Raw genomic sequence first — 23,944 nt, 5'->3', positions numbered from 1 at the left:
TGCTCAGTGAACTGTGCAGTGCCTGTGCCGGTACGAGATGAGATGCATATCGAGTACGGCGCCCTCAGCCATTTTTCAACTCAAAGGTAAAACACACTGTGCGACATGAGAAAGGTGATAGGGATGTGGGTATAAAAGTTGGTTAAGAAAATTTAAACAAAAATTGGAATACCAGGACGGATATCTTACTATTATTTAGACTAAAAAGGGTTTTATTTTTATTATGTATTTATTTATTTATTAAACCAATGAACATAATAAATTCTTATAGGCTAAGTAGACAATATTTTAATGTTAACAGGTATAAAAAAACAAACAGAGTAAATAAACCTTTTATAAGAAATATTCAAAGAATCCAAAAGAAAATATTTTGAAAATCAAAAATCGATCTCAATAAATTTGGAGATTTTGTTAAACTCAATAAGGGCTCAAGTAGAAAAACATAGAAAAACTCTGGACTGTGAAAAGCTCTGGCCGGGATATTAAAGAAAATTCTCTCAAGAAGCGCGGGCCAGTCAACAGCTTGGCGGATCAAAGCGAAAATGAAAGACAAAGATAAATTTTTCTCAAGTTCTGCAATGATTTTAAGGTAATCATGGGTAGGGATAGTATCCGATAAGTCTGAGTTACCCAACGTAAATGTAAGAAGACTATCTGGATTTGTTCAATTCTAATGGCATGGCACATATAATACGGAGGCCAAATGAAGGATGCATACCTAAGTTTGGAACATACAAACGGCGTATACAAAAACATATAAGAATTCAAAGATAACAACTTCCTGATCTCTCTATCCGCAAACTGGAATTTGAGGGTCGTGCTAGGGCAATATTTCCAAACAGGCAGGATTGGATCGAGGGTAAAAACTGCACCTAAGCTTGCAGCTCTGTCTTAACTGATGGCTCCAAGATGGGATCGGAGCAGGAGTTTTCTCTAAATCAGACAATTTATATATAATATTTTCCTTAAACTGCCGAAATATGCTAGTGGTTTTTGGCAGAATTCTTTGCGATCCTGCAAGTACGCAAAACACTTAGAAAACATGGGAGCAGGGGATATACATATTAGCATTTGCTCCAATAGTCAAGTTGCGATCAAGGCTCTGATGACGCCATGGGGCAGAACCAAACTAGTAAATTCCTGTAAGGAGATCGAATCTCTTGGATGTGCAGGTAACATTTCTCTGATCAGGGTTCCATGACATAGGAACATAGATAGAAATGAAATTGCTGATGAGCTTGCCAGGAAGGGCACTGAATTGGCCTCAGAGACCTCCTGCCCGCTAATCGGCATCCCCCTGAATCACACAACTTATTTCTTAGGAAAGTGCAGGAAAGATGGAGTTCCATTTCTTGCTATTTCGAAAACCCTTTGGTCCCAGTACAATAGAAGGAAGACTCAGAAAGTCCTGAGAACTCCACGTCACTCAATTTCCAAAATTTGTAGCCGATCGTCCAATGATCAGTACACACTCGGAAAAGCTATCTTTACCATTCATTTAACCCCAATTGCAGAAGCTGTGTTGACATTTTAGAGAAGGAGACTATTGAGTCCTTTCGCTGTGAATGTCCGGGTTTGGCAGAAAGTCACTGGGTTCACCTTTTTTCGAAAGCCCGGGGCAGTTTGCCAACCTAAATCCCATCAATTTTCTCCATTATACCAACAGCTGCGGCTGGCTGTAAATATCTTCTCTCCTTAAACAGGTGGCTTCTCCTCTGTAATGGGCCATGGAGTTCTTCCTTGCCTAGTGAGTGGCACTGTGGTTTAACTAGCAGACGAATTATCGGACTGAAGATCAGTAAAGATAGACTAGAATCAAAGCCAAAAATGTTCCTATGTGACAGTAGGTAGAACAGAGCTTTATACTCGTAAAAACTCTCAAAAATCATTCGCGCTTGCTGGGTGAGAATGTTTTGAAACTCCTTACTGAACTGTGAACGGAAATGAAAAACATTACTATGAACGGAAATGCGACTCTTGTCTTAATGATCAGATGAGTTGGGCATGATGAAAATACAGTTCCTAAATATCTTAAAAAGTTCTCAGCTCTATTAGTGAGTTTGGAAAATTAACGGAAATTGAACAAAACTTCGTCTAGTGTCCTTATCTCTAGCTCTGTTGGAGCCAAATACCTTAACCAACTACGAGTTTTTGGAAAACTGGTCCCCCTGTTCTGACCGACTCTAAATTTATCGGGTGATGAAGACTGTGGATGGAATTTCTTTCTAATATACATTGTCACTCCGTTGTAGTAACTCTTTGAGTACTAGGATGAAAAGTCAATCCTTTAACTATTAGAAAAAATGAATAATGAGAAAAATTATTCCGAGACTTGGATCTGAATACAGGCTTATTATAAAGACTTTTATAATTTTGGTCCTACGCAATTAATGCTATTGTAATATTTTGCATCTTCCACTCTCCGTCGTCGTAGACGAATAGGCGCAGGTTCCAAACAACGCAGGTTCTCTACCGACGGTTGCCCCTCGGCGGGCAATGGCAAATCTCCGAGTGTATTTCTGCCATGGAAAAGCTCCTCATAAAAATATCTGCCGTTCGGAGTTGGTTTAAAACTGAAGGTCCCTTCATTTTTGAAAAAACTTCATGACGCACTCCACAAATAGGAGGAGGAGCTCCGCCAATTGTGCCTAGTTCTTATATATATAATCTCGAACCAAACGTAGAATACTTAAAAAAAGTTCGCTCGAGCGGTTTTCAGCAACAAAATAGATTTTTTAGCATTTTTTTAGGTTAAATTTTACTTCTCCAAAGACGACAAAGTCGGTCAGAACTTCTTGTTCTACTATCTGGTTCGTTCTAACCCATGATTTATTCTTTAAAGTGTGACTCACTTGGTGCATACTAGCGATGAAACGAATCAGAAAGCCTCAGAAGTGAAATTATGTTGCCTCCTGTATTACATCGAACCCACAAAGGAATTAAACACTTTTTTTAATTAATAGCCACTACACAAAATTCATTTTCGAAACCAACTCTCTTTCTCTTTTGGAAAATTTTTACGTGCTGTGAGCACACTTTAGTGGCCTCCAGTGGAACGTTAGCCATCGCGCTGGCTGTTTGCTGCCAATTGAAAGTTTAGTTATTTAATTTATGACCAGCGCTAGTTAGCTCTAGGAAAGGCGAGGAAGATTGAGCGGGATAGAAGAGAGCTGGCATTCCTATGCTTTCTACCGAGTATGTACCACCAGTGGCGAATCGACACACTGTCGGCGAAAGGATAGGATACAGGGATACAGGCTTCGGCAGCAGCGTTGGCGAGTTGGAGAAAACTGGCTTCGCTGAAACGTTTGCTAAAGTTTCAATTGTAATTGAATATTTACGTGCACAGGTGAAGGTGAACCAATGTTGTGGAGTTGCTCACTATGGCCACTATGCACTGCAATTCATCCCACCTTCAATATATGTACACACATACTCACCTACATAGTTCGCAGTGGAATGGCATTAGCCATTGGCGGCTGCAAACTGTGACTCCCCGTTGTCTAAAACGCTGGCGAAACAATAGAAAGTCACTTGAAAAACAAACCAAATTCCAAGCTAATAGCCAAATAGCAACAACAAGAACAACTGCTACAACAAAGGAGCAACAATAACGGTAAAGAATCGCACACAAATCATTGAACTGGTATTACTGGTATCCTTACCACTGCCACTTATCATCCATTCTGCACTTAACCTCTTCCAACCACCACTCAATGCTCACTCCACACATTTGTGCAACGGTAACCATGGCTCTCTCTCTCATATTAAAATTCAAATTCCCAATGGACCAGTTGACATTTCGTTAGCGAATAGCTTTCGAACTTCACTGGCTTTCGGTTGTACGAGAAGCGTTGCAGTAGCGAAGGGCAAAAGTGGAGGTGAATGAAGTGCTTCAAGGCATATTAAACCAAAACTAAGCTACAGCTGTGCTAAATTAAATCGACACTGATAGCATGAGATGGGATAGTCGAGAAAAAGGTGGAGTATAGTGGGGAGAGGGTTTAAGTAGTCCATATCGAATGAAAAGCGAGGTTTAAATTTAAATTGGCTATAGACGAGATTCAATGCATGGGGTGATTGAATTGTGTCCCGGTAAAACGCAGGCAGGATTACACACGATAGGATATGTAAATAGATATTTATGTGAGCTCATCTGATAAAAGTAGAAATTCATACCAGGTACGTATATACATATGTATAAAAGAAATTATCGCTAATTTTACTAGGAAAATATTCAGTTCGAAACTTGTTTTGAAAATCAAGTAAATTTTTTGCTCTTTTACAGTACATATTTTTATAAATATCTGTGGCAACCTGTCAATATTTCATTAGATGAAAATCCGAATAATAGTAAAATTAGATCTTTTTTCTTTTCTTTTTAAAAACAGGTTTACATTTTTAAATGAATGATGGTAATCGTATTTTTTTATTAGAATTTTTATATTAGTTTGGGTAAAACGAAATACATTATTTTTGCGTAAGTCTTAAATTGGAAATAACTTAAATTTGTTACCAAAAATGCGTATTAAAATTTTAATTTTAACCACGGTTGGTGTGATAACACTGCCCTGCATCGGTTTTGCGAATAAGATGGGACCTAGTGATCTCGAAGGGAATTTTTGCGCTAAGCACGAATCCGAGTTCAAAAATTTTCCATCACGTCAGGTTTTCGAGAAAAAGGGGGTTGAAACCCCTAAAAATAGCGTATTTGGCCATTTTTCAAAAATTGTGGAGCAGAACCCTAACGTGCTACGATCTTCGTTATTGTCAGTAATTGAAGGTTGAACTTTGCTCTTTGAAATAAGCCCAAACCCAAATTGTTCGCATGCTCCCTTAGAGTAGGGGGTGTACTTATGTCTACGGGGGTAGAGAAAAAAATGAACATAGGAACTTATCTACACCCAAGATAAGATATAATGAAAAGTGCAGTGTTCCTAAGGTATTTAGTGTCGCTGATTACAAATCTGAAGTCAAACATTCCATTTAAAAAGAAATAAAAAAAATCAAATTCAAATTTTCCTATGTTCATTTTTTTCCCTACCCCCGTAGACATAAGTACACCCCCTACTCTAAGGGTGCATGCGAACAATTTGGGTTTGGGCTTATTTCAAAGAGCAAAGTTCAACCTTCAATTACTGACAATAACGAAGATCGTAGCACGTTAGGGTTCTGCTCAACATTTTTTAAAAAATGGCCAAATACTATTTTTAGGGGTTTCAACCCCCTTTTTTTTAACACCTGACGTGATGGAAAATTTTTGAGCTCGGATTCGTGCTCAGCGCGAAAATTCCCTTCGGGAACACTAGGTCACATCTTATTCGCATCAGAAAAATTGAAATTTGCAGGGCAGTGTAATCTTCATAAAGATTTTTGTAAATGGAGTTACCATAATTTACTTAGAAATGTTAAATGGAATTTATTTCTTTGTAACTCACTTTTTAACAGAGTTGCCAAGTACTAATTTTTATAACTGTTTTATAATTAAATATTTAAATTCGTCAAGATTCTATAATATACCAGCACTAGTTCGCAGCCATTAGCAAATATTGTTAACACGGTTACCATAATTTACTTAAAACAGTTAAATTTCTTTTTTTTTTTGTAACTCTTAAACTGAAAAGTTACTTAGATTGTTACGTAAAGTGCTTGCCAGGTTGAAGTGATGCTCGTTATGAAGAATTTTGCAAATAGGGTTACCATAATTTACCAAAAAAAGTTAAATCAAATTTTTTTTGTAACCCTTAAGCTGAAAAGTTACTTAGATTGTTGCGTAAAATGCTTGCCAGGTTGAAGTGATGCTCGTAATGAAGAATTTTGCAAATAGGGTTACCATAGTTTACAAAAAAAAAATTAAATCAAATTTTTTTTTGTAACTCTTAAACTGAAAAATTACTTAAATTTGTAACAAAAAGTGCTTACTAAAATTTTAATTTTGACCAGGGTTGCCAAGTAATACTTTTCATAAGTGTTTCATAATTAATTATCAGATCAGTGCATAAGTTCATGCGAATTTTACCCATAATTTCACTTTTGTACGATTTTTGCATACAAAAAATTATTCGCGGAATATAACGGAACTATTTATATTTTCTTTGATATTATATATTGTGCATTCAACAAGTGATTTTAATCGCGGATAGAAGCACGTGTTGTTAAAAAATAAAATGGAATCTTCGAACGCGTATAAGAGGCATTTGTTGCATTTTTTTATAAAAGCGGTAAAAATGCAACTACTGCTGCTGCAGAAATAAACACCGTTCACGGAGAGAATACCGTGAGTGCAAGGACTGCGCAAAAGTGGTTTGCAAAATTCTGAAGTGGTAACTGAAACGTGGAGGATGCCCCGCGCGAATTATGTATTAAAAGGTTATATCTCTTGAGAGACAAATAACCACAGAGAACTGTAAGTGAGCGAATTATGTTATGGCGAAAATAAAAATTCTTGAGAGCTTTTGGTTTTCGACTCAAACGTTTATTAACTCAGTATAGCTTGAATTCGGTCTTAAAACTACCTGTATAATTTTATTTGGCATATGCAAATGCCCTCTTGTTTACGCTTAATGTTGCCAGCTAAGCATTTTGCAACGGAAGCGACGGCGACGCTTACGTTGCTTAAGCTTTTGCAACCTGATCCCTTTTTAAATACTTCTGCAAGATTATGCTGATATCGTCATTATCAGCATTCCCATGCACAAGTATATTTGGTTGTGTAACTCCTCCCCCTTTTGATGAGGGATTCTCCTGGATTCCTCTTTTACATTTTTTATAGGTATATATTCCTATGAAGAGGAGTACAAGAGCTATTGACATTATACCGAAGCTGTTGGAGATTACGGTTTGTGTTCTGATTTCTTTTATAGCTTTAGTGTTTTTAATTTCTTCTAATATGATTTCTTTGAATGTCTGTTTTTCAGTAAAATTAAATGAATTTTCTTCTTCTTCTTCACCAGCGAATGATTGTATATATATTTCTTGGTTATTCTTATAATAGGTTTGGTCTATTAAAATTGTACAATTTGAAAATTCTATTAGGAAGTTTCCTTTTAATATTTCGCTGTTGGTGGTTTCGTTACAGTTATATTGGATTATGTTATTGTCTGCATTACTTATCAATAATGTGCCTTCATTTATTAGTTTTGTCTTAAACTCTAAGTCTTCTACCATTTTACAATTTTTCTTAGTAATACAGTTTGAACTGAGTTTCAGCTCTTTTATTGTCTTATTTTCTTCATATGTGTAAGTTTTGTTCTCAATTTTTACTATCCTTTCGGGACTCATGTCGATTCTTTTATATCTTCGGTTTGTTATTGGGGTTATTATAGTTATTGTGGTTGTTATGATGTTAGTTGGTATTTTGATTGCAATGATTATGTTATTTTCGTGAGTCATGACTCCCATGCGGATTAGTTTAATTTTGTAGAAATCTATGTTATAGAGTGTAAACTCTTCTTTTGTTAGTATTGAAGGATGAAAAAGGTTATATTTGGCTGACGCTATTGTGTCCAAAATGGTGTCTACATTATCATGTAAAAATTTCAATTTCAATAACTGATCGTGGTACATTATGTTTGCTTTGATCATGTTATTGAATGTTTCTATATTGTTAAGGGTATTGGTTATTTTTTCCCTGTCATCTAGTATTGCTTCTTTTAAGGTGTTAATGGATTTTTGTAAATCATTGTTAATTTTTACTTGTTCGTTAATGTTTTTTATTATGTTATGTTCGTTTTCTTGATTATTAAGAAGGTGGTTCATAATGGTCTCCCTGTCGTCATCATCCATGAGACCAGTGAGCCATTTCTGAGATTTTCCTATTGCGTTAATTAGACCGCGTTTCTGTCTTGTTAATGGGTTCGGGGTTACTGATCTTATTTTAATTTTTATGGTTTCTATTTCGATATCTAGCCTATGCCTATTTTGTTTAACAAGAATTTTCGTGTTGTTTTGGATTATATTAGTTAATTCTAATATTTCCATTGGGTTGATAATGTGCAAAACCATTTTCGACTCGCTGACCAGTTCCGCTGTACTCTCCCCCAAAGATATGAATCCGGCTTCAGCCCGGATTGGTGTTATATTGATCATTGCTGTCGACAGCGTTGGCAACAGGCACATGATGAGAATTGTAATTGTTATCTGAAAATTTTGTAGGTCTTTTAATGTTTGTTGTATGGATATTCTGTAAATTTGCTTTCCTGAATTTCGGTTCTTCTTTGTGTCTTAGGTTTTTATAATTTTTTATAAATCCTTCTGTTCTATTTTCTATGTAAGTTTCCCTATTTTCATTTAGTTTCTTTATTTTCTCGGTTTTTTGTGCTGACATTCTGTCGTACAATTTCTGATGATCTACTTTATGATTTTGTATTTCAAACGGTGTGGATTTTGTGGTGGTGTGGTAAGTGTTATTGTAGAAGTATACAGCTTTTGCCATTTGTTCAATTATGGGTCTTTTCTCTTCTATGTTTAGGGTGCGGATTTTCTCCGTCAATGTATTGTTAAGCCTTTCGACGTCACTATTCCCGGTGTGACTATTTGGTTTGGTTGAGTGGTATTCTATACCTTCCTTTTCTAAAAATTCTTTGACGGTTAAACTATTGAATTCGTTGTCGAAGACAAACTTTTGGATTTTCCCTTTTATTGATAGGAATTGTTGGATATGTTCTACTATTGTAGTGCTGTTCCTATCGGTTAATGGCAAACAAGTGGCGTGTTTTGAAAATTTATCGATAAATATTATAAAAGATTGCTTCGAGTTTACGTATGTGTCTACATGTACTATCTCGTTGCATGTTTTTGGTGTTTCTGTTATGTGGAAATTGTTCCTAATGGGTTTTCTATCGTATTTGCCACCACTGCAAATGTCACAATTATTTATTATTCTGTGGATGTGGGTCTTAAGGTTGGGGTGGTAAATTTCGAGTTTAAGCCTCTGATAAGTGGCATCTATCCCGCAATGGCCACTTTCATTTTTATGAAATAAAGCTATTTGGGTGTGTAATTCATCTTCGGATTCGATATCCCTAGCGAACCTGGTGCATTTTACGAACTTTACCTTCGGGTTGGAGGTATATTCTTTTTCTAGTATTTTCTGGAATTGGTAAAACTCATGGTCGCTAAGGTGTGAGAAAACTCCTATTTTTCCTGTTGTTATTTCTCGTCGGAGGGTGTTTACTGCTTGGTTATCTTCCAAGTCTTTTTTGCTAATGTAAATTCTTTTTTTTCCGAACACCTGTACGATGGCCTCAGGTTTTCTCTCCGCAAAAATTAGCTGTACTTTGAATCTGTTAACGGCTGTTTCTAGGATAGGCATGTCGAAACCCTGATCTTCTTCTTTAGAGTGAACCGTTTGAACGGCTAAGGACCTATTGTCTTCCTCGTCGGTTGATTCGACCTCCATTATGTTTATCTCGTCCTCTCTGATCCTACTCAGGAAGTCAGCGATATTGTTATTTTTCCCTTTTATGTATTCTATGTGGAAGTTGTACTCCCCCAGATTAATGAGCCATCTCTGTAATCTTGGGCTTATGTCTTTTCCCGTATATTTAGCCATCAGCCACTTTAACGGTTGGTGATCGCTTTCGAGGTCGAATTCTCTTCCATAAACATATGGTCGGAAGTACTTTACAGCCCAAACTATGGCTAGGAGTTCCTTCTCTATAGTTGAGTAATTACATTCGTGCTGATTTAACGTTCGGGATGCATATGCGATTGGGTGGCCTTCTTGAGAAAGCACTGCCCCTATCGCGAAATTACTGGCGTCCGTTGTGACAGTGAATTTCTTGGAGAAATTTGGGTATCTAAGGACTGGACTATTTGTAACTAGTGTTTTCAACTTCTCGAATGCTGCTATGTAACTTGGGTCATTCATGTTGATCGCTTCGTTTTTCTTGAGATATCTTGACATAGGGAATGCTATTTTTGCATAATCCCTAACGAATTTTCTGTAAAACCCTGTCATTCCCAAAAATGATTTGATCTGCTTTGTAGTTCTGGGTAGTTTTAAGTTTTGAATGATATTTACTTTGTCTGGGTTTGGTTTGATACCGTGAGTGGTCAAGATGTGACCTAGAAATTGTGTTTCTTTCTTAAGAAAGTCGCACTTGTCTACTTGAATTTTCAGATTCGCTTCCTTTAGCGTTTTGAATATTTTTCTGAGAGTCGTCATATGTTCCTGAAGGGATGTGCTAAAAATTAGTATGTCGTCCATGTAGACGACACAATTGTTGCCGATAAAATCCTTCAAGACTTCATTCATGCGTCTCTGGAATGTCGATGGGGCATTCTTGAGTCCGAACGGCATTCTGACAAACTCATAGTGACCTGACGGTGTTGAAAATGCCGTCTTTGGTCTGTCTTCTTCCCTAACCAGAATTTGATGAAAGCCTTTCGCCAGATCGAGGGTTGTAAAATATTGGGATCTACCTAACTTATCTAGCAGAGAGTTCAAATTGGGAATCGGGAATCTGTCATCGACCGTGAATTCATTCAGTTTACGGTAATCGATGACTATTCTGAACTTTTTTGACCCTGAATTATCGAGTTTTTTCTCGACAATCCATAAGGGACTGTTATAGGGTGAATTGCTTTCTTTTATTATATTCTGCTCAAGCATTTCTTTTATCTGTCTATTTATTTCTTTTTCATGGATTTGGGGATACCTATATATTTTAGAATATAAGGGCCTGTCCACTGTAGTAATGATTTCGTGGGAAATCCGGTTTGTTGTTGACAAAACATCTCCCTCTCGAAAGAATAAATCATCGGACTCTGAAAGTAGAGTTTCGATGGCTCGACATTCCTCGTCGTTCAGATGTGCGAGGTTGAAACGAGCTCGTATGTGATCTTCATTTACTGGTTGTAAAGCACAAGCGTTGTGCATTGATTCTGGGTATTCATAATCTAAAAAATAAAATTTCTTGTCGAGTAACCTTACGTATCGCTCAGTACTATTGACTTGAGCATTGAAAGCTTTTAAAAAATTTTGGCCTATTATTGCCGAGAAATTTTTGTTTAGAAAATCTATGAGTTTACACTGTAGTGTTCCTAGGTAAGGTATCTCTTTTGGAAATGGTGTGGTTATGGCGTATTTTACGATGTTAACACCGTTAAGGGTTTTATAAGAGCATGGTTTGGTGAGTTCAGTTTTAGGATACTGGTGCTCGACAATTCTTGATTTTAGGATGCTTGTCGTTGCACCGGTGTCGACTGAGCATTTAATTTTCTCTTTTCCTATTGTCCACATTATTATGGGTAAGGTTGCTCTAGGCAAGGTATCAAAAAATTTATCTCTTCTTCTGCCCGATTTTCTTCCAAAGTTCCGATCTCCATAGCCATGGAATCGTTCCTTTGGGTGTCAACGCTCATATGAGACATTCTTGTCTGTCTTGAACCGTTGTTCCTATTGTTATAATTGTTATTATGGTTGGGTTTAGAATTTTGATTTTGACCGGGTTGTGGCCTGTTATACGATTGTTGAATTGCCTGATCGCTCTGAGGTGGGCCGGCGTTATGATTGGGATTCGACCGTCCATTCAGACTTTGTCTGGCATTGTTATTGTTATTATTATTATGGGACTGGTTATTTTGGCTTGGCTTGTTGTTAGTGGTGACAGTGTTATTGTTAGGGTTATTTTGTTTATTGAATGTGTTGTTAGATATTTTCCTGTACCTTTGTGATATAGCTCTGGGGTCATCCAGTGCTTTGATGTTTGAATACTTTGTTTCTAAGGCATTCATAGATATACCCTGATCGACATGAATTCTGAATGGAGTGTCTATTTTATTTATTAACATATTTAATACTCGATCTACTTTGTCGTTCTCGTATATTGCTGGTTTAAGCTCATCAAACATATATATTTTATTTATTTCACATTTTGCCTTTTCAAATTCATTAAATAACTCTCTTAAATTACTTACTTTAATGAATCTGCATCTGTCGAACACATCTTCGTAAGTCGTCTTGGGCCGCATTTGTTGCATCAGCTTGGCTTTCATCTGTTCCCAGCTCGGCTCCATCCCCAATTGTCTGACAAAGTTCGCTGCTGCTCCTGGGACTTTTTCATTGGCAACAATGTTTGTGCCGAATTGAATCAATAGCTCGTTTCCCTGGCATAGCGCCATAAGAAATTCGACAGATTTTATGAAAGCCAACACGTCATGTTGATCGTCCAACTGTCTTAGTTGACGGAACTGCTGAATTACGTCTTTGTTGGACATCCATTGGGTTGATTGTTGCTGTTGTTGTTGTTGTTGCCTGAGTAGGTTTAGGGCTGCTTCCTGTTGGAGTACGACCTCCCTCAAGTTTTGAAGCTCCTCTTCCATCGTTGTATCTTCGATTTTACGGTTTTCGTCGAATTTGTGAGCACTATTTTTTCTTGGGTACATAAGATAAGATTGTAACGCACTGATTTGTTGTTTGTGTTTTTAATTGTTTGTATTTGTCTTTTGTTTACTCGCACTAAGTAATATTTTAACGTTTTTATGTTAATTAACTTCGGTTAATTCGGAACGTTTTTGTTCGAGTCCGACTGCGCCAATTATGTATTAAAAGGTTATATCTCTTGAGAGACAAATAACCACAGAGAACTGTAAGTGAGCGAATTATGTTATGGCGAAAATAAAAATTCTTGAGAGCTTTTGGTTTTCGACTCAAACGTTTATTAACTCAGTATAGCTTGAATTCGGTCTTAAGACTACCTGTATAATTTTATTTGGCATATGCAAATGCCCTCTTGTTTACGCTTAATGTTGCCAGCTAAGCATTTTGCAACGGAAGCGACGGCGACGCTTACGTTGCTTAAGCTTTTGCAACCTGATCCCTTTTTAAATACTTCTGCAAGATTATGCTGATATCGTCATTATCAGCATTCCCATGCACAAGTATATTTGGTTGTGTAACTCGCGCTGGTCGTCCTGAAGTCTTTAACTCCCACGCCTTGCTCGAACTCGTGGAATCTGAGCCAAATTTGACAGTCGCTATGATAGCTCAGAGGCTAAATTCATCGCATGGAATAGTTCACAGGCACCTGGGTCAGTTGGGAAAGGTTCCAATGCTGGGAATATGGGTTTCGCATAGACTTTTCGTCGCCAACCTTCAGCAGAGAGTGAATGTGCGTTCTCAGCTGCTGCAACGGCTTGAAAATGAAAGCTTTTAGAACCGTATCGTTACTGGTGATGAAAAATGGGTCCTTTACAATAATCCTGTTCGCAAATGCCAATGGTTAGATAAATATGAAACACCAGAACCGACCCCTAGAGATAGCCTTCACCCCAAGAAGATTCTCCTGTCTATTTGTTGGGATATGGCCGGTATTGTTTATTATGAACTTCTGGAAGCAAACCAGAAGATAACTGCTGATTATTATTCCCATCAGCTATCAAACCTGAAAGAGGCACTTAACAAAAATCGACCGTCTTTACTGAATAGACGCAAAGTTTTGTTTCACCAAGTTTTGTTTGCCAGACCTTATACCGCAAGGCAAACATTAGGCAAGCTGAACGTGCTCGGATGGGAGCTAATACCGCATCCACCATACTCTCCGGATATTGCCTTGTGATTATCACCTTTTCCGTGGACTTCAATCCCATATGAGTAACAAGAACTACTCTTCAAAAGAAGCTATAAAAAAGGATATGGAAGCGTATTTTGACTCCAAGGACAAACAATTTTTTGAGCAGGGAATTAAATAGTTGGGAAGACGTTGGGAAGACATTGTAAATAATGAAGGAAAATATATTATTGATTAATAAATACTTTAAACACCTTTTTTATTAATTTTAAAACCACCTTTAAAAAACGCACGATTTTATGGACTGACGTAATATCAGACATTCGTTAAGATTTTATAATGCAGCAGAGCATTAATTCGCGACCATATTGAAATAAATAATTAAGTTCGACCAGGGTTGCCAAGTAATACTTTTCATAAGCATTTTATAATTAAATATTTACGCTCGTTAAAAATTTATAATATAGCAGAGCATAAATTCGCGGCCCTCTGCAAACTTTGTTAACAGGGCTACCCTATTTTACTAAAAAAAGTTAAATTAAAACTTTTGTAACTGTTGTATTGAAAATTTATTTTAATTCGTTACAAAACCAAATTGTTAAGCCATCGTTACAAAATAAAACATTTATTTTGAACAGGGTTGCCGAGTGATATTAACAAACTTTGAAACATGATACTTTGGATAATTGCTATTAATTTTTAAAATTTGGTAAGATTTTTTAACATTCCTTTATTTAAATAGGATTGCCATATTTTATTAATAGAATTAAGCCTTTTTTTCAATTTTCTAGCCAAAAATTATGCTGAACAAGGAAATGCTCGAAAGAGCAAACATGAAGCCGCTAGACATTTGGATTAGAAGTCAGAGTGGATTGATCACACTTTACGCAAGGAAGGCGGTAACATAGCGAAGAAGGCAATGGAATGGGGCCCACTTCCATAAGTTGTCTACAAGAATTGTATCTGCCTCCCTTAACAGATTACCGTCCGGCTTTTTAGAAAAACACTTAGCTAGCCCAAGACGTATGCCATATACAGGGTTTGATTAAAAAGTAATGAGCCTTATTTTTTTTAAGCCGTTTTATTAAACCTTTTGGCTTATAGAACTAATATTCTTCAAAATAGGACCCTTGAGCGCCAATACACCGCTGGTAGCGGTCCTGCCACTGCTAGAAACATTTTTTAAACTCATCCGCCGGAATCGCGTTCAATTCGGCTGTCACAGTTTTTTGGATCGCCCCGATGGAGTCGAAACGCCTCCCTTTCAGCTTTCTTTTCAGGCGCGGGAACAAGAAGAAGTCCGGAGGGGACAGGTCTGGGCGGTAGGGAGGGTGGGGAAGTACCGGAATCCCCATCTTGGCCAATACAGAGGTGCAGAGGAAGACGGTGTGCCCCAGCGCATTATCGTGATGAAGGGTCCAATTGTTGACGAGGTCGGGCCGAACCCGAGCGACGCGGTTTTTCAGCCGAAGGAGCACTTCTTTGTAAAATGCCTCGTTTACAGTGCTTCCTGGAGGTACAAACTCCTTGTGGACGATGCCTCGAGAGTCGAAAAAGATAATCAGCACGGTTTTGACCTTGGATTTCGACGTCCTCCCGGCGTTCCTTGAACGACTTGTGCCACCGTTTTACCTGGGCACTGGACAGAGATTGGTCCCCGTAAGCCTCCTTGAGTAGCCCAATGGTTTCGGTACTCGTTTTGTTTAGCTTTACGCAAAATTTGATCGAGTAACGTTGCACCAACGATCGCTGCATTTTCGCCACTGCAAAATCCTAACACACTTTTAAAACAGCTTTCACGTGCGGAGCGATGTTGACTACACCGCTGTTGCCAGCGAATTGGCACCGGTTTCTAGTGGAAGGTCGAACGATAATTTTGCCCCACCAACCGATTCGGTTGATCGCTTGGCAGACGCTCCGCGCGTGAAGGCTCATTACTTTGCAATCAAACCCTGTATTACTCGCCGCATACACTAGCACCTCCCGTGCTGCATAAAAAATATCGAATAAAAATTAAGCACACAAACGGCAAATGGCGAAACATCAAAATTGACGTTCCACTAAAAAGAGAACTTTAAAAAATGGGCAGCTCAAAACTTTATTGTAACATCAACACTTTTCCGATATTTTCATATTTCGTAACGTGCACACTGCCACCACCCAACAATTCAAAACTACCAGCACCACAAATCGTCATCAAATACTGTTGAGTTCAATTTAATATTAGTTAAAATACTTTAATGTTTTTCAACTTTTGTTATTTGTTATAATTTTCTGTGAATTAAGTAGGTTTTGTTTGTAAAGAAATGTGTATAAATACGGAACATTTTGTAAAATAAAGGTGAGAAAAAATTGTAATTTTGAATCGGAAGCAACATGTTTTAAATTGGGAATTTTGCCGCAATATCATCGCTACAATAACCAACAGGAATTTGTGTTCATCATTAGTGAGGTCCTTCGTTCCGGATATTTCATCGCTTCAATCAACTTGGTCCTAATCGCAATATTAAGAATTAAGGATTCTCCCCGCAAACGAATTTATAGCCGCCTTCAAGATTCTTCCCGCATCAATTTCTTCCTGCAACGTTATTGGTCCTTCCCGCATCAATTTCTTCCTGCAACATTATTGGTTCTTCCCGCAACAGTTTTGTAGCTGCATACAGGATTCTCCCCGCAACATTTTTGGTCCTTCGAGCCGGATATAGTCACTCCGCTTGCCTTTTGCATGTACGCATTCGCTTGTGTACATACATACGCGTAGCAAAAGGCGCAACGAATATTAAGAAAATTATTTTTGTGCATTAAATCGTGTGTACGTTTGTGCAGCCGTTCCTGCATTTAACATCGCGAAAATTCTAAAAAACCCGTCGTTTGCTTTTCTGTCATATTAAAAATGTCGAATTCTATTAAAACGCGCGATTCCGCTCTCAATGCCATTAAACGGTATATGGCAAAAAGTATTGATGAGGCATTCACTATGGATGCAGAGAATATTGCAAGCTACCTTCAGTTATTGAGTGAACAGTGGGTTCGTTTTAACGTTGCTCAAGACGCTGTAGAAATTACGTGTGGTGCCGATGTTATTGAAATTGAAGAAAATGTGCGTATCCAAGCCGAAACTTGGTACTCTACAGCTTCAGCTAACTTTAGCCGCGTGAAAAATTGTCGTACTAATTCGCAAGATAGCTCCACAAAGGCATCTGTGTCCACGGTTATACGTTTACCGAAAATGGAGTTGCCCACATTCTCCGGTGACTCTACAGAATGGATTGGTTTTTTCGACGCGTTTTCTTCGTTAGTTGATAATAACTCTGCATTATCAGATGGACAAAAGTTGCACTATCTCCGAAGCTGCTTGAAAGGTGACGCGTTGAAAATTATCAGTGGTTTTAAAATATGTGACGCAAATTACGTTGAAGCTTGGGGTCTATTAACATCGCGGTATAAGGTTATTCGTGTAATTGTGGAATCTCACCTTCGCGCGTTGGCTGAAATTAAAAGAGCTACGCATGACAATGCTGACGCAATCAAAGGTGTAATTGATGCGTTCCAACAGCATATTCGCGAGCTTAAAGCGTTGGGTCGTCCGATTGAGTTTTGGGATGATTGGTTGGTACATGAGGTCGTCAGTAAGTTGGCATTCGAAACGCGTAAGCAGTGGGAGTTATCGCTCGTTAGTGATGATCCTCCATCTTTTGAGCAACTAATAACATTTTTAGAGATAAGATGCCGATCGTTATCGATGTTTTCGTCGTCAACAACATCAGTACCAATTAAGGTTAAAACTGCATCAGCAAGCAAGTCGACAAATGTGTTCCACACGGTATCAAAACAAAGTAACGTGTGTGCATATTGTAATGGACCTCATAAAATTTACAGTTGTGAAAAATTTCGTGAATTGGACTTGTCTACAAAATCACAGTTCGTGAAGCAAGGTCGCATATGCTTCAACTGCTTAAGTTTAGGTCACTATAAAGACCGTTGTAATAGTGCTTCCACTTGCCGCATGTGTAAACAACGTCATCACACTCTGTTGCACGGTGCTTTGCAGTCAACGACCGTTACCGCAGTGAACAATTACGCGACGCATTCGTTATGCGCTGCTGACGCCACATCAAAGGTAAGCGCAAAAGCTTTTGAACTTCCAGCAAGCGTCGACGTTCCACGCGTTTCTTCATGCTTGAACTCGAGCTCCAATCCACCCATAGCTGTAGAAAGAGTTGTGCTGTTATCCACCGCATTAGTGAAGGTACGCGACTGTTCTGGTAATTGGCAGCCCGCACGTGCACTTTTCGATTCTGGATCACATGCTTCCTTTGTAACCGAAGCGTGTGTGCAACGCTTAGGCCTGCCGCGATCAACATCTGAAGTTATCATTACTGGAATTGGGTCAGCGCAAGGAGGACGAGCTAGAGGTGAAGTATCACTTTCTCTTTCTTCTTTCTCTACAAATCAATGCTTTACTGTCAAAACGTTAATTCTGTCTAAAATTACAAGCGACTTGCCAACACAGACTATAGCTACTTCATCGTGGCCACATATCCGAGGTTTGTTTTTAGCCGATCCCCATTTTATGAAGCCTGGACGGGTCGATATATTGATTGGAATGGACGTTATGGATCAACTGATCTGTACAGAACTTCGTAAGGGTCCATCTGGAGCTCCTATGGCTCAACTGACGGTCTTTGGGTGGACTCTGTTTGGAAGCGTGAATGGATCTGAGTCTGATATGCCACGCTTACAGTCGTTACATTGCGATGTTCATTTGGATCGAGCATTGAACAAGTTATGGGAGTTAGAGGAAGCTCCGCAAAAAACGTATCTTACGCATGAGGAGCGTTACTGTGAAGACCATTTTGAAACAACGCATCGAAGGGAACCTAACGGACGGTTTGTCGTCGAATTGCCGCTGAAGCCCGATGTAGCTCTGGGAGAGTCGCGAAACTTTGCTATCCGGAATTTGTTACGACTTGAAAGAAGACTCGCTTGTGACTCCGATCTTCGTTTACGCTACAATGAATTCATGAATGAACTTATTGACATGAAACATATGCAGGTCACGTCAGAGACTATGAATCCAACGTATTATATGCCTCATCATCCTGTTTTAAAGGAAAGTAGTACCACGACCAAATTGAGGGTTGTATTTAACGCGTCCGCAAAATCAACTTCCGGAAATTCGCTGAATGACGCATTATTTATAGGACCTCAATTGCAGGAAGATTTATACTCCATCTTACTTCGCTTTAGAACACACCGCTATGCTGTAACAGCAGATGTCGCCAAAATGTATCGTCAAATCTGTGTATCCTTAAAACACGCCGATTTGCAACGCATCGTATGGCGTAGCCACCCATCCCTGCCTATCCAAGATTTTCGCATGGTTCGCGTAACGTACGGAGTGGCAGCTGCGTCTCATCTAGCTGTCCGATCACTTCAACAGACGGCAAGAGATTCGTCGAATGGTTGTGCTAGGGCTGTTAGTGTTATTCTCAAGGATTTTTACATGGATGATCTACTTACTGGTGCATCTAGTAAAGAAGAACTTCGATTGTTGCAGCAAAATATTTCCGAAATATTGAGGGAAGGGGGGTTTGAACTTCGTAAGTGGGCATCGAACTGCGCTGAACTAATCGCAAGCATTTCCAATGCATCTACGAACATATCACATTATATTGTCGACGATAAGGATGTTCACGCTTTAGGTCTTATCTGGAACACAGAAGGAGACTACCTCACGTTTACTATTAACTTGAGGGAACCGCCAGTTAAGTTGACCAAGCGTATATTTCTATCAGATGCAAGTACGCTCTTCGATCCTCTGGGCCTACTTGCTCCCGCTACTATAAATTCAAAAATTTGGTTTCAAGACATATGGCGCACTAAGGTAGGTTGGGATGATATCATTCCTGAGTCTATCGCAACGAAGTGGTTGGAGCATCGCATAGAGCTCAAGCAATTGGCACATTTGAAGGTGAACCGTTGGTTTGGTACTGAAGTAGCTGGGTCATTTACGCAATTGCACGTATTCGCAGACGCGTCCGAGCGCGCTTACGCCGCCGTCTTGTATGCACGAACAACACAAAGCGACGGTAGCATTACAGTGTCATTAATTTCGTCGAAAACCAAAGTAGCTCCGCTTAAGCCGACAACGTTGCCACGTCTTGAATTATGCGCCGCTCATCTTGCTGCTAAACTAGTGCGAAGCGTGCTGCACTGCTGGTCTGAAATCCGTTATCCGCTTTTCGCTTGGACTGATTCTACTATAACATTGGCATGGTTACAAGCTCACCCCAGCAGATGGGTGACATTTATAGCCAACCGCGTAGCTGATATTCAAGAAGTTTTGCCTCCCGAATGTTGGAACCACGTTCGTTCTGAACAGAATCCTGCAGATTGTGCTTCAAGAGGTATAACTCCCTCCGAATTATTACGTCATCAATTATGGTGGGCTGGTCCTATTTTCCTGAAAAGCACTGAACAATTATGGAAGCAGAAAAAATCTAAAGAGCACACTACAGAGCTGGGCATACGAAATAGTATTCGTGCTCATGTGACTAATTCTACAGATTATTGGTCCGTGATGACAAAATACTCATCGTATTCTAAGCTGCGTCGAGTTATTTCCTACGTTTTACGCTTTTTGACTAACATTCGGGCTAACAGACGGCTTAATGTTATAAAGCGTTTTGGTACACCGAGTTGCCAAGAGTTATTTGAAGCTGAACTTCGCCTAATAAGGTATACGCAACGGTTTTATTTTTCTAATGAAATTTCTCTTTGCAGCGCTAAAAGACCAATCCCACTTCGCAGTAGTCTTTTGCGTCTGCAGCCCTTTCTGGATGAGACTTGTGTTCTACGTGTTGGAGGAAGAATAAAAAATGATGAAGTCGCTCCAGATGTTAAGCATCCCATTATCTTGCCTAAGAATTGTCCGCTTGCTAAGTTAATAATCTGCGAAATACACAAGGTCACTTTGCACGCTGGGCCCCGCATTATGCAAACTGTCTTGCAACGTCGTTATTGGGTTATCGGAGCTCGTAGCTTGATCCGTAATATATACCATAAGTGCGTGAAATGCACTTATTTGAACCGCAATCTTACCACACAAGTCATGGGTGATCTACCTGTCATTCGCACAACCTACGCCCGTTGTTTTACTCACACTGCTGTTGACTTCGCTGGACCTTACCTCTACGAATTCACCCAAGGAAGAGGAGCTAAGGCTACCAAAGGCTACATCTGTTCGTTCATTTGTATGTGCACTGGTGCGATGCATCTCGAATTTGTTGGTGACCTGTCAACACCAGCTTTCCTAAATGCGTTTAAAAGGTTCACAAATCGTCGAGGTTTTTGTAAGGTCATGACATCAGATAACGGTACAAATTTCGTTGGAGCCGAGAAGGAGTTGCGCATTGCATTTCAACAGTGCATGGCTGATATTAAACTTCGCTCATTCTTTGCGGACTCGAATATCGAATGGCGATTTAATCCACCGGCTGCACCCCATATGGGAGGTTACTGGGAGACCGGAGTCAAACGTGTTAAGTATCATTTAAAACGCGTATTAGGAGAAGTTCCACTATCATACGAAGAGTTCAACACACTTTTGACTGAAATAGAAGCTTGCGTAAACTCTCGTCCACTCTGTGACAACTCTGAAGCTGCTGGTGACTTAGAAGTTTTAACTCCCGGACATTTCATAGTCGGTGAACCGCTTAAGTCAATACCGGAACCTGAGGGTCAAGGGTTTCGTGGAAATCTTCGACAGCGATGGCAAGCAATTTCTGCCATGAGACAACATTTCTGGCGTCGTTGGAGAGACGAGTACCTCGTGAGCTTACAACGTCGCACTAAATGGTTTCGTTCTTCACGCAACATTGAAGAAGGGGATGTGGTTGCTGTATTCAACGAGCCTAATCCTCCGACGAAGTGGACGATTGCACGAGTGATCAAATGCCATCATGGTACCGATGGACGCGTAAGAGCAGTTACGTTGAAAACACCGCATGGCGAATTGGTTCGCCCTATAGTCAAACTTTGCCTTTTGCCAACGAAAGGAGATTTATTTCATGAAGAAACTAATAACTTATCGTAAATGTTTTTCAAGGCTTTTCATTTTCTTTTTAATATTTTATTTTGAACTTATTCAGATAGTTCAAGGGCGGCGGTATGTTGAGTTCAATTTAATATTAGTTAAAATACTTTAATGTTTTTCAACTTTTGTTATTTGTTATAATTTTCTGTGAATTAAGTAGGTTTTGTTTGTAAAGAAATGTGTATAAATACGGAACATTTTGTAAAATAAAGGTGAGAAAAAATTGTAATTTTGAATCGGAAGCAACATGTTTTAAATTGGGAATTTTGCCGCAATATCATCGCTACAATAACCAACAGGAATTTGTGTTCATCATTAGTGAGGTCCTTCGTTCCGGATATTTCATCGCTTCAATCAACTTGGTCCTAATCGCAATATTAAGAATTAAGGATTCTCCCCGCAAACGAATTTATAGCCGCCTTCAAGATTCTTCCCGCATCAATTTCTTCCTGCAACGTTATTGGTCCTTCCCGCATCAATTTCTTCCTGCAACATTATTGGTTCTTCCCGCAACAGTTTTGTAGCTGCATACAGGATTCTCCCCGCAACAAATACTATAGTTTTTCGCCATAAGGAGGTCGCATGCCACCATACCAATTTTACTACAGCCATAATCGAGTTTGGTGTCGTTGCCAAAAGTTATCATTTGCGAGCAGAATTTTTATCTAATATTTACCAAAAGGCATAGAAATAAAGAAGACAAAATTTTTTCTACAAAAATTTACTATATTCAAAGAAAAATATGTGATAATAATACAGAACATGGTAATGGTAGTAAGAAGAAAATGGAGGAAAACAGCAAATGCTGAACGGAAGGAAGCATTGAACAAGTTTTCGCTGATTTCTCCCTCGAACGAAACGTTGACAGAACGGCAGCAAAAATTGGCAAATCAGAGCCCCTGAAAGCTAAAATTATATCTTTTTTTCACTCCATTTTTTGCTGCAGCCATTGGCGTGCAAATGCCAATTGTGTTAACGTGTCTGGAACTGAGCTGATTTACACTAAAAGTCAGCACGAAGGTGGGCAGCGGATTGAGGCGAGGTTAGGCGCGTGGCAAGCATACAGTGTTGCATCGAGTAGCGAGATGCAGAAGGGCAGCGTGATTGCAAAAAACTGCTGCCAAACTACATAAATGCAGCCAACGAATATACGAGCGAACGGGCGAACGAGCGAAAACTTTGACAGCTCGCACGTGATCGGAAAATCGAATTTTTGACAAAGCACAAGGCACAAGCCAAGCGCACACCTCAGCACCTAGCACATACTAAATATTTATTTAGTCATCCCACCTCTCTCACACTCTGCAGCTACCATAGTTATATACAAGCGTGTTTGTATGTATGTCTTGCATCCTTCATGCTGCATTGCATTCGAGTCATTGCTCACTAAACTCATCATCTCTTCTACGCCTTTTGCCTGTACAAAGTTATTGACTAACAGTCACCAATTGCAACCCTTTCCTCTTTCGGCGCAATGCCCATCAGTCGGCTGGCTTTATTTAATTTAGTGCTCTTCCACTATTGAATTGGGAAAACGAACGGAATTGAAAATGTTTGCGCAAACGACTTTGAAAAGTCGTCTTTCGAGTATTTGTATTTATGTGTTTGTGCGCCTAAATGTCAAACTTGCTAGCGAATATGATTTGGTTGAAAAGTATTAGGACAGAGTTGATAAAAGTTCAAAACGAGTTTCGAAAATCTGCATGGCGCAAAAGACCGAAAGTTTTGGAACTTTATTAACTTTTTTTAGGTGATAAGAAAGGAAAAGAGGATAAAGGAAAATAAGTGAAATAAGTGATATAAGATGAGATGAGATGAAAATAAAATAAACAACAAAAAAAAACATATTAAATAAAGTTAAATAAAAAAATTATTAAATAATAAAAAATGGAAAAAAATAAGCTTAAATAAAGATTTCATTACATTAAATTTAACAAAATAAAATTAAATAATAAAAAATTTAACAAAATAAAATAATAACTAAAATAAAAATTGAATCTATAGTATTATTTTAAAACATGGCGCTTATTCTGACTAAACTACAATATGTACAGATATGAAATATATGTATATCAAAAGAAAGGTTTTGATGAGCATATTTCCGGAAAATTATAAAAATTAAAATTGGTTAATTTGTTCATGAAATATTTGCGTGTAAAGTTATCAAAATTTTCATATTGATAACAGCGATGTCTATGCAAAGCGGGATGACACACAAATATACGCATATAGATATATGAGTACGTTTGCTTTGTTTAGCTCTCTTTTTAGTGAGCACAGCATTGTATACATTTGTAAATATGTATTCATGAACATAGTCCCAACGGGTGCT

At 38.7% G+C, this 23,944-nt stretch overlaps 1 protein-coding gene across 1 annotated transcript; it reads left to right on the top strand.

Moving 5' to 3' along the window:
* Positions 1–16,407: 16,407 nt before the first annotated feature.
* Positions 16,408–21,612, top strand: LOC128867210 (uncharacterized). The gene is made up of 2 exons (XM_054108309.1): positions 16,408–20,255; positions 20,301–21,612. The coding sequence occupies exons 1-2, from the start codon at positions 16,408–16,410 to the stop codon at positions 21,610–21,612; spliced, it is 5,160 nt and encodes a 1,719-aa protein (XP_053964284.1).
* The last annotated feature ends 2,332 nt before the right edge of the window (positions 21,613–23,944 follow it).

Source organism: Anastrepha ludens, chromosome 6, assembly GCF_028408465.1.
Source record: "Anastrepha ludens isolate Willacy chromosome 6, idAnaLude1.1, whole genome shotgun sequence".
Taxonomy (NCBI): Eukaryota; Metazoa; Arthropoda; class Insecta; order Diptera; family Tephritidae; genus Anastrepha; species Anastrepha ludens.
This window is presented reverse-complemented; position numbering and strand designations above follow the sequence as displayed.

Coding starts and splice junctions, on each gene's coding strand:
- LOC128867210 (XM_054108309.1), top strand. CDS start 16,408: ATGTCGAATTCTATTAAAACGCGCGATTCCGCTCTCAATGCCATTAAA. Junction 20,256..20,300: donor GCTGAACTTCGCCTAATAAG/GTATACGCAACG, acceptor TTCTCTTTGCAG/CGCTAAAAGACCAATCCCAC.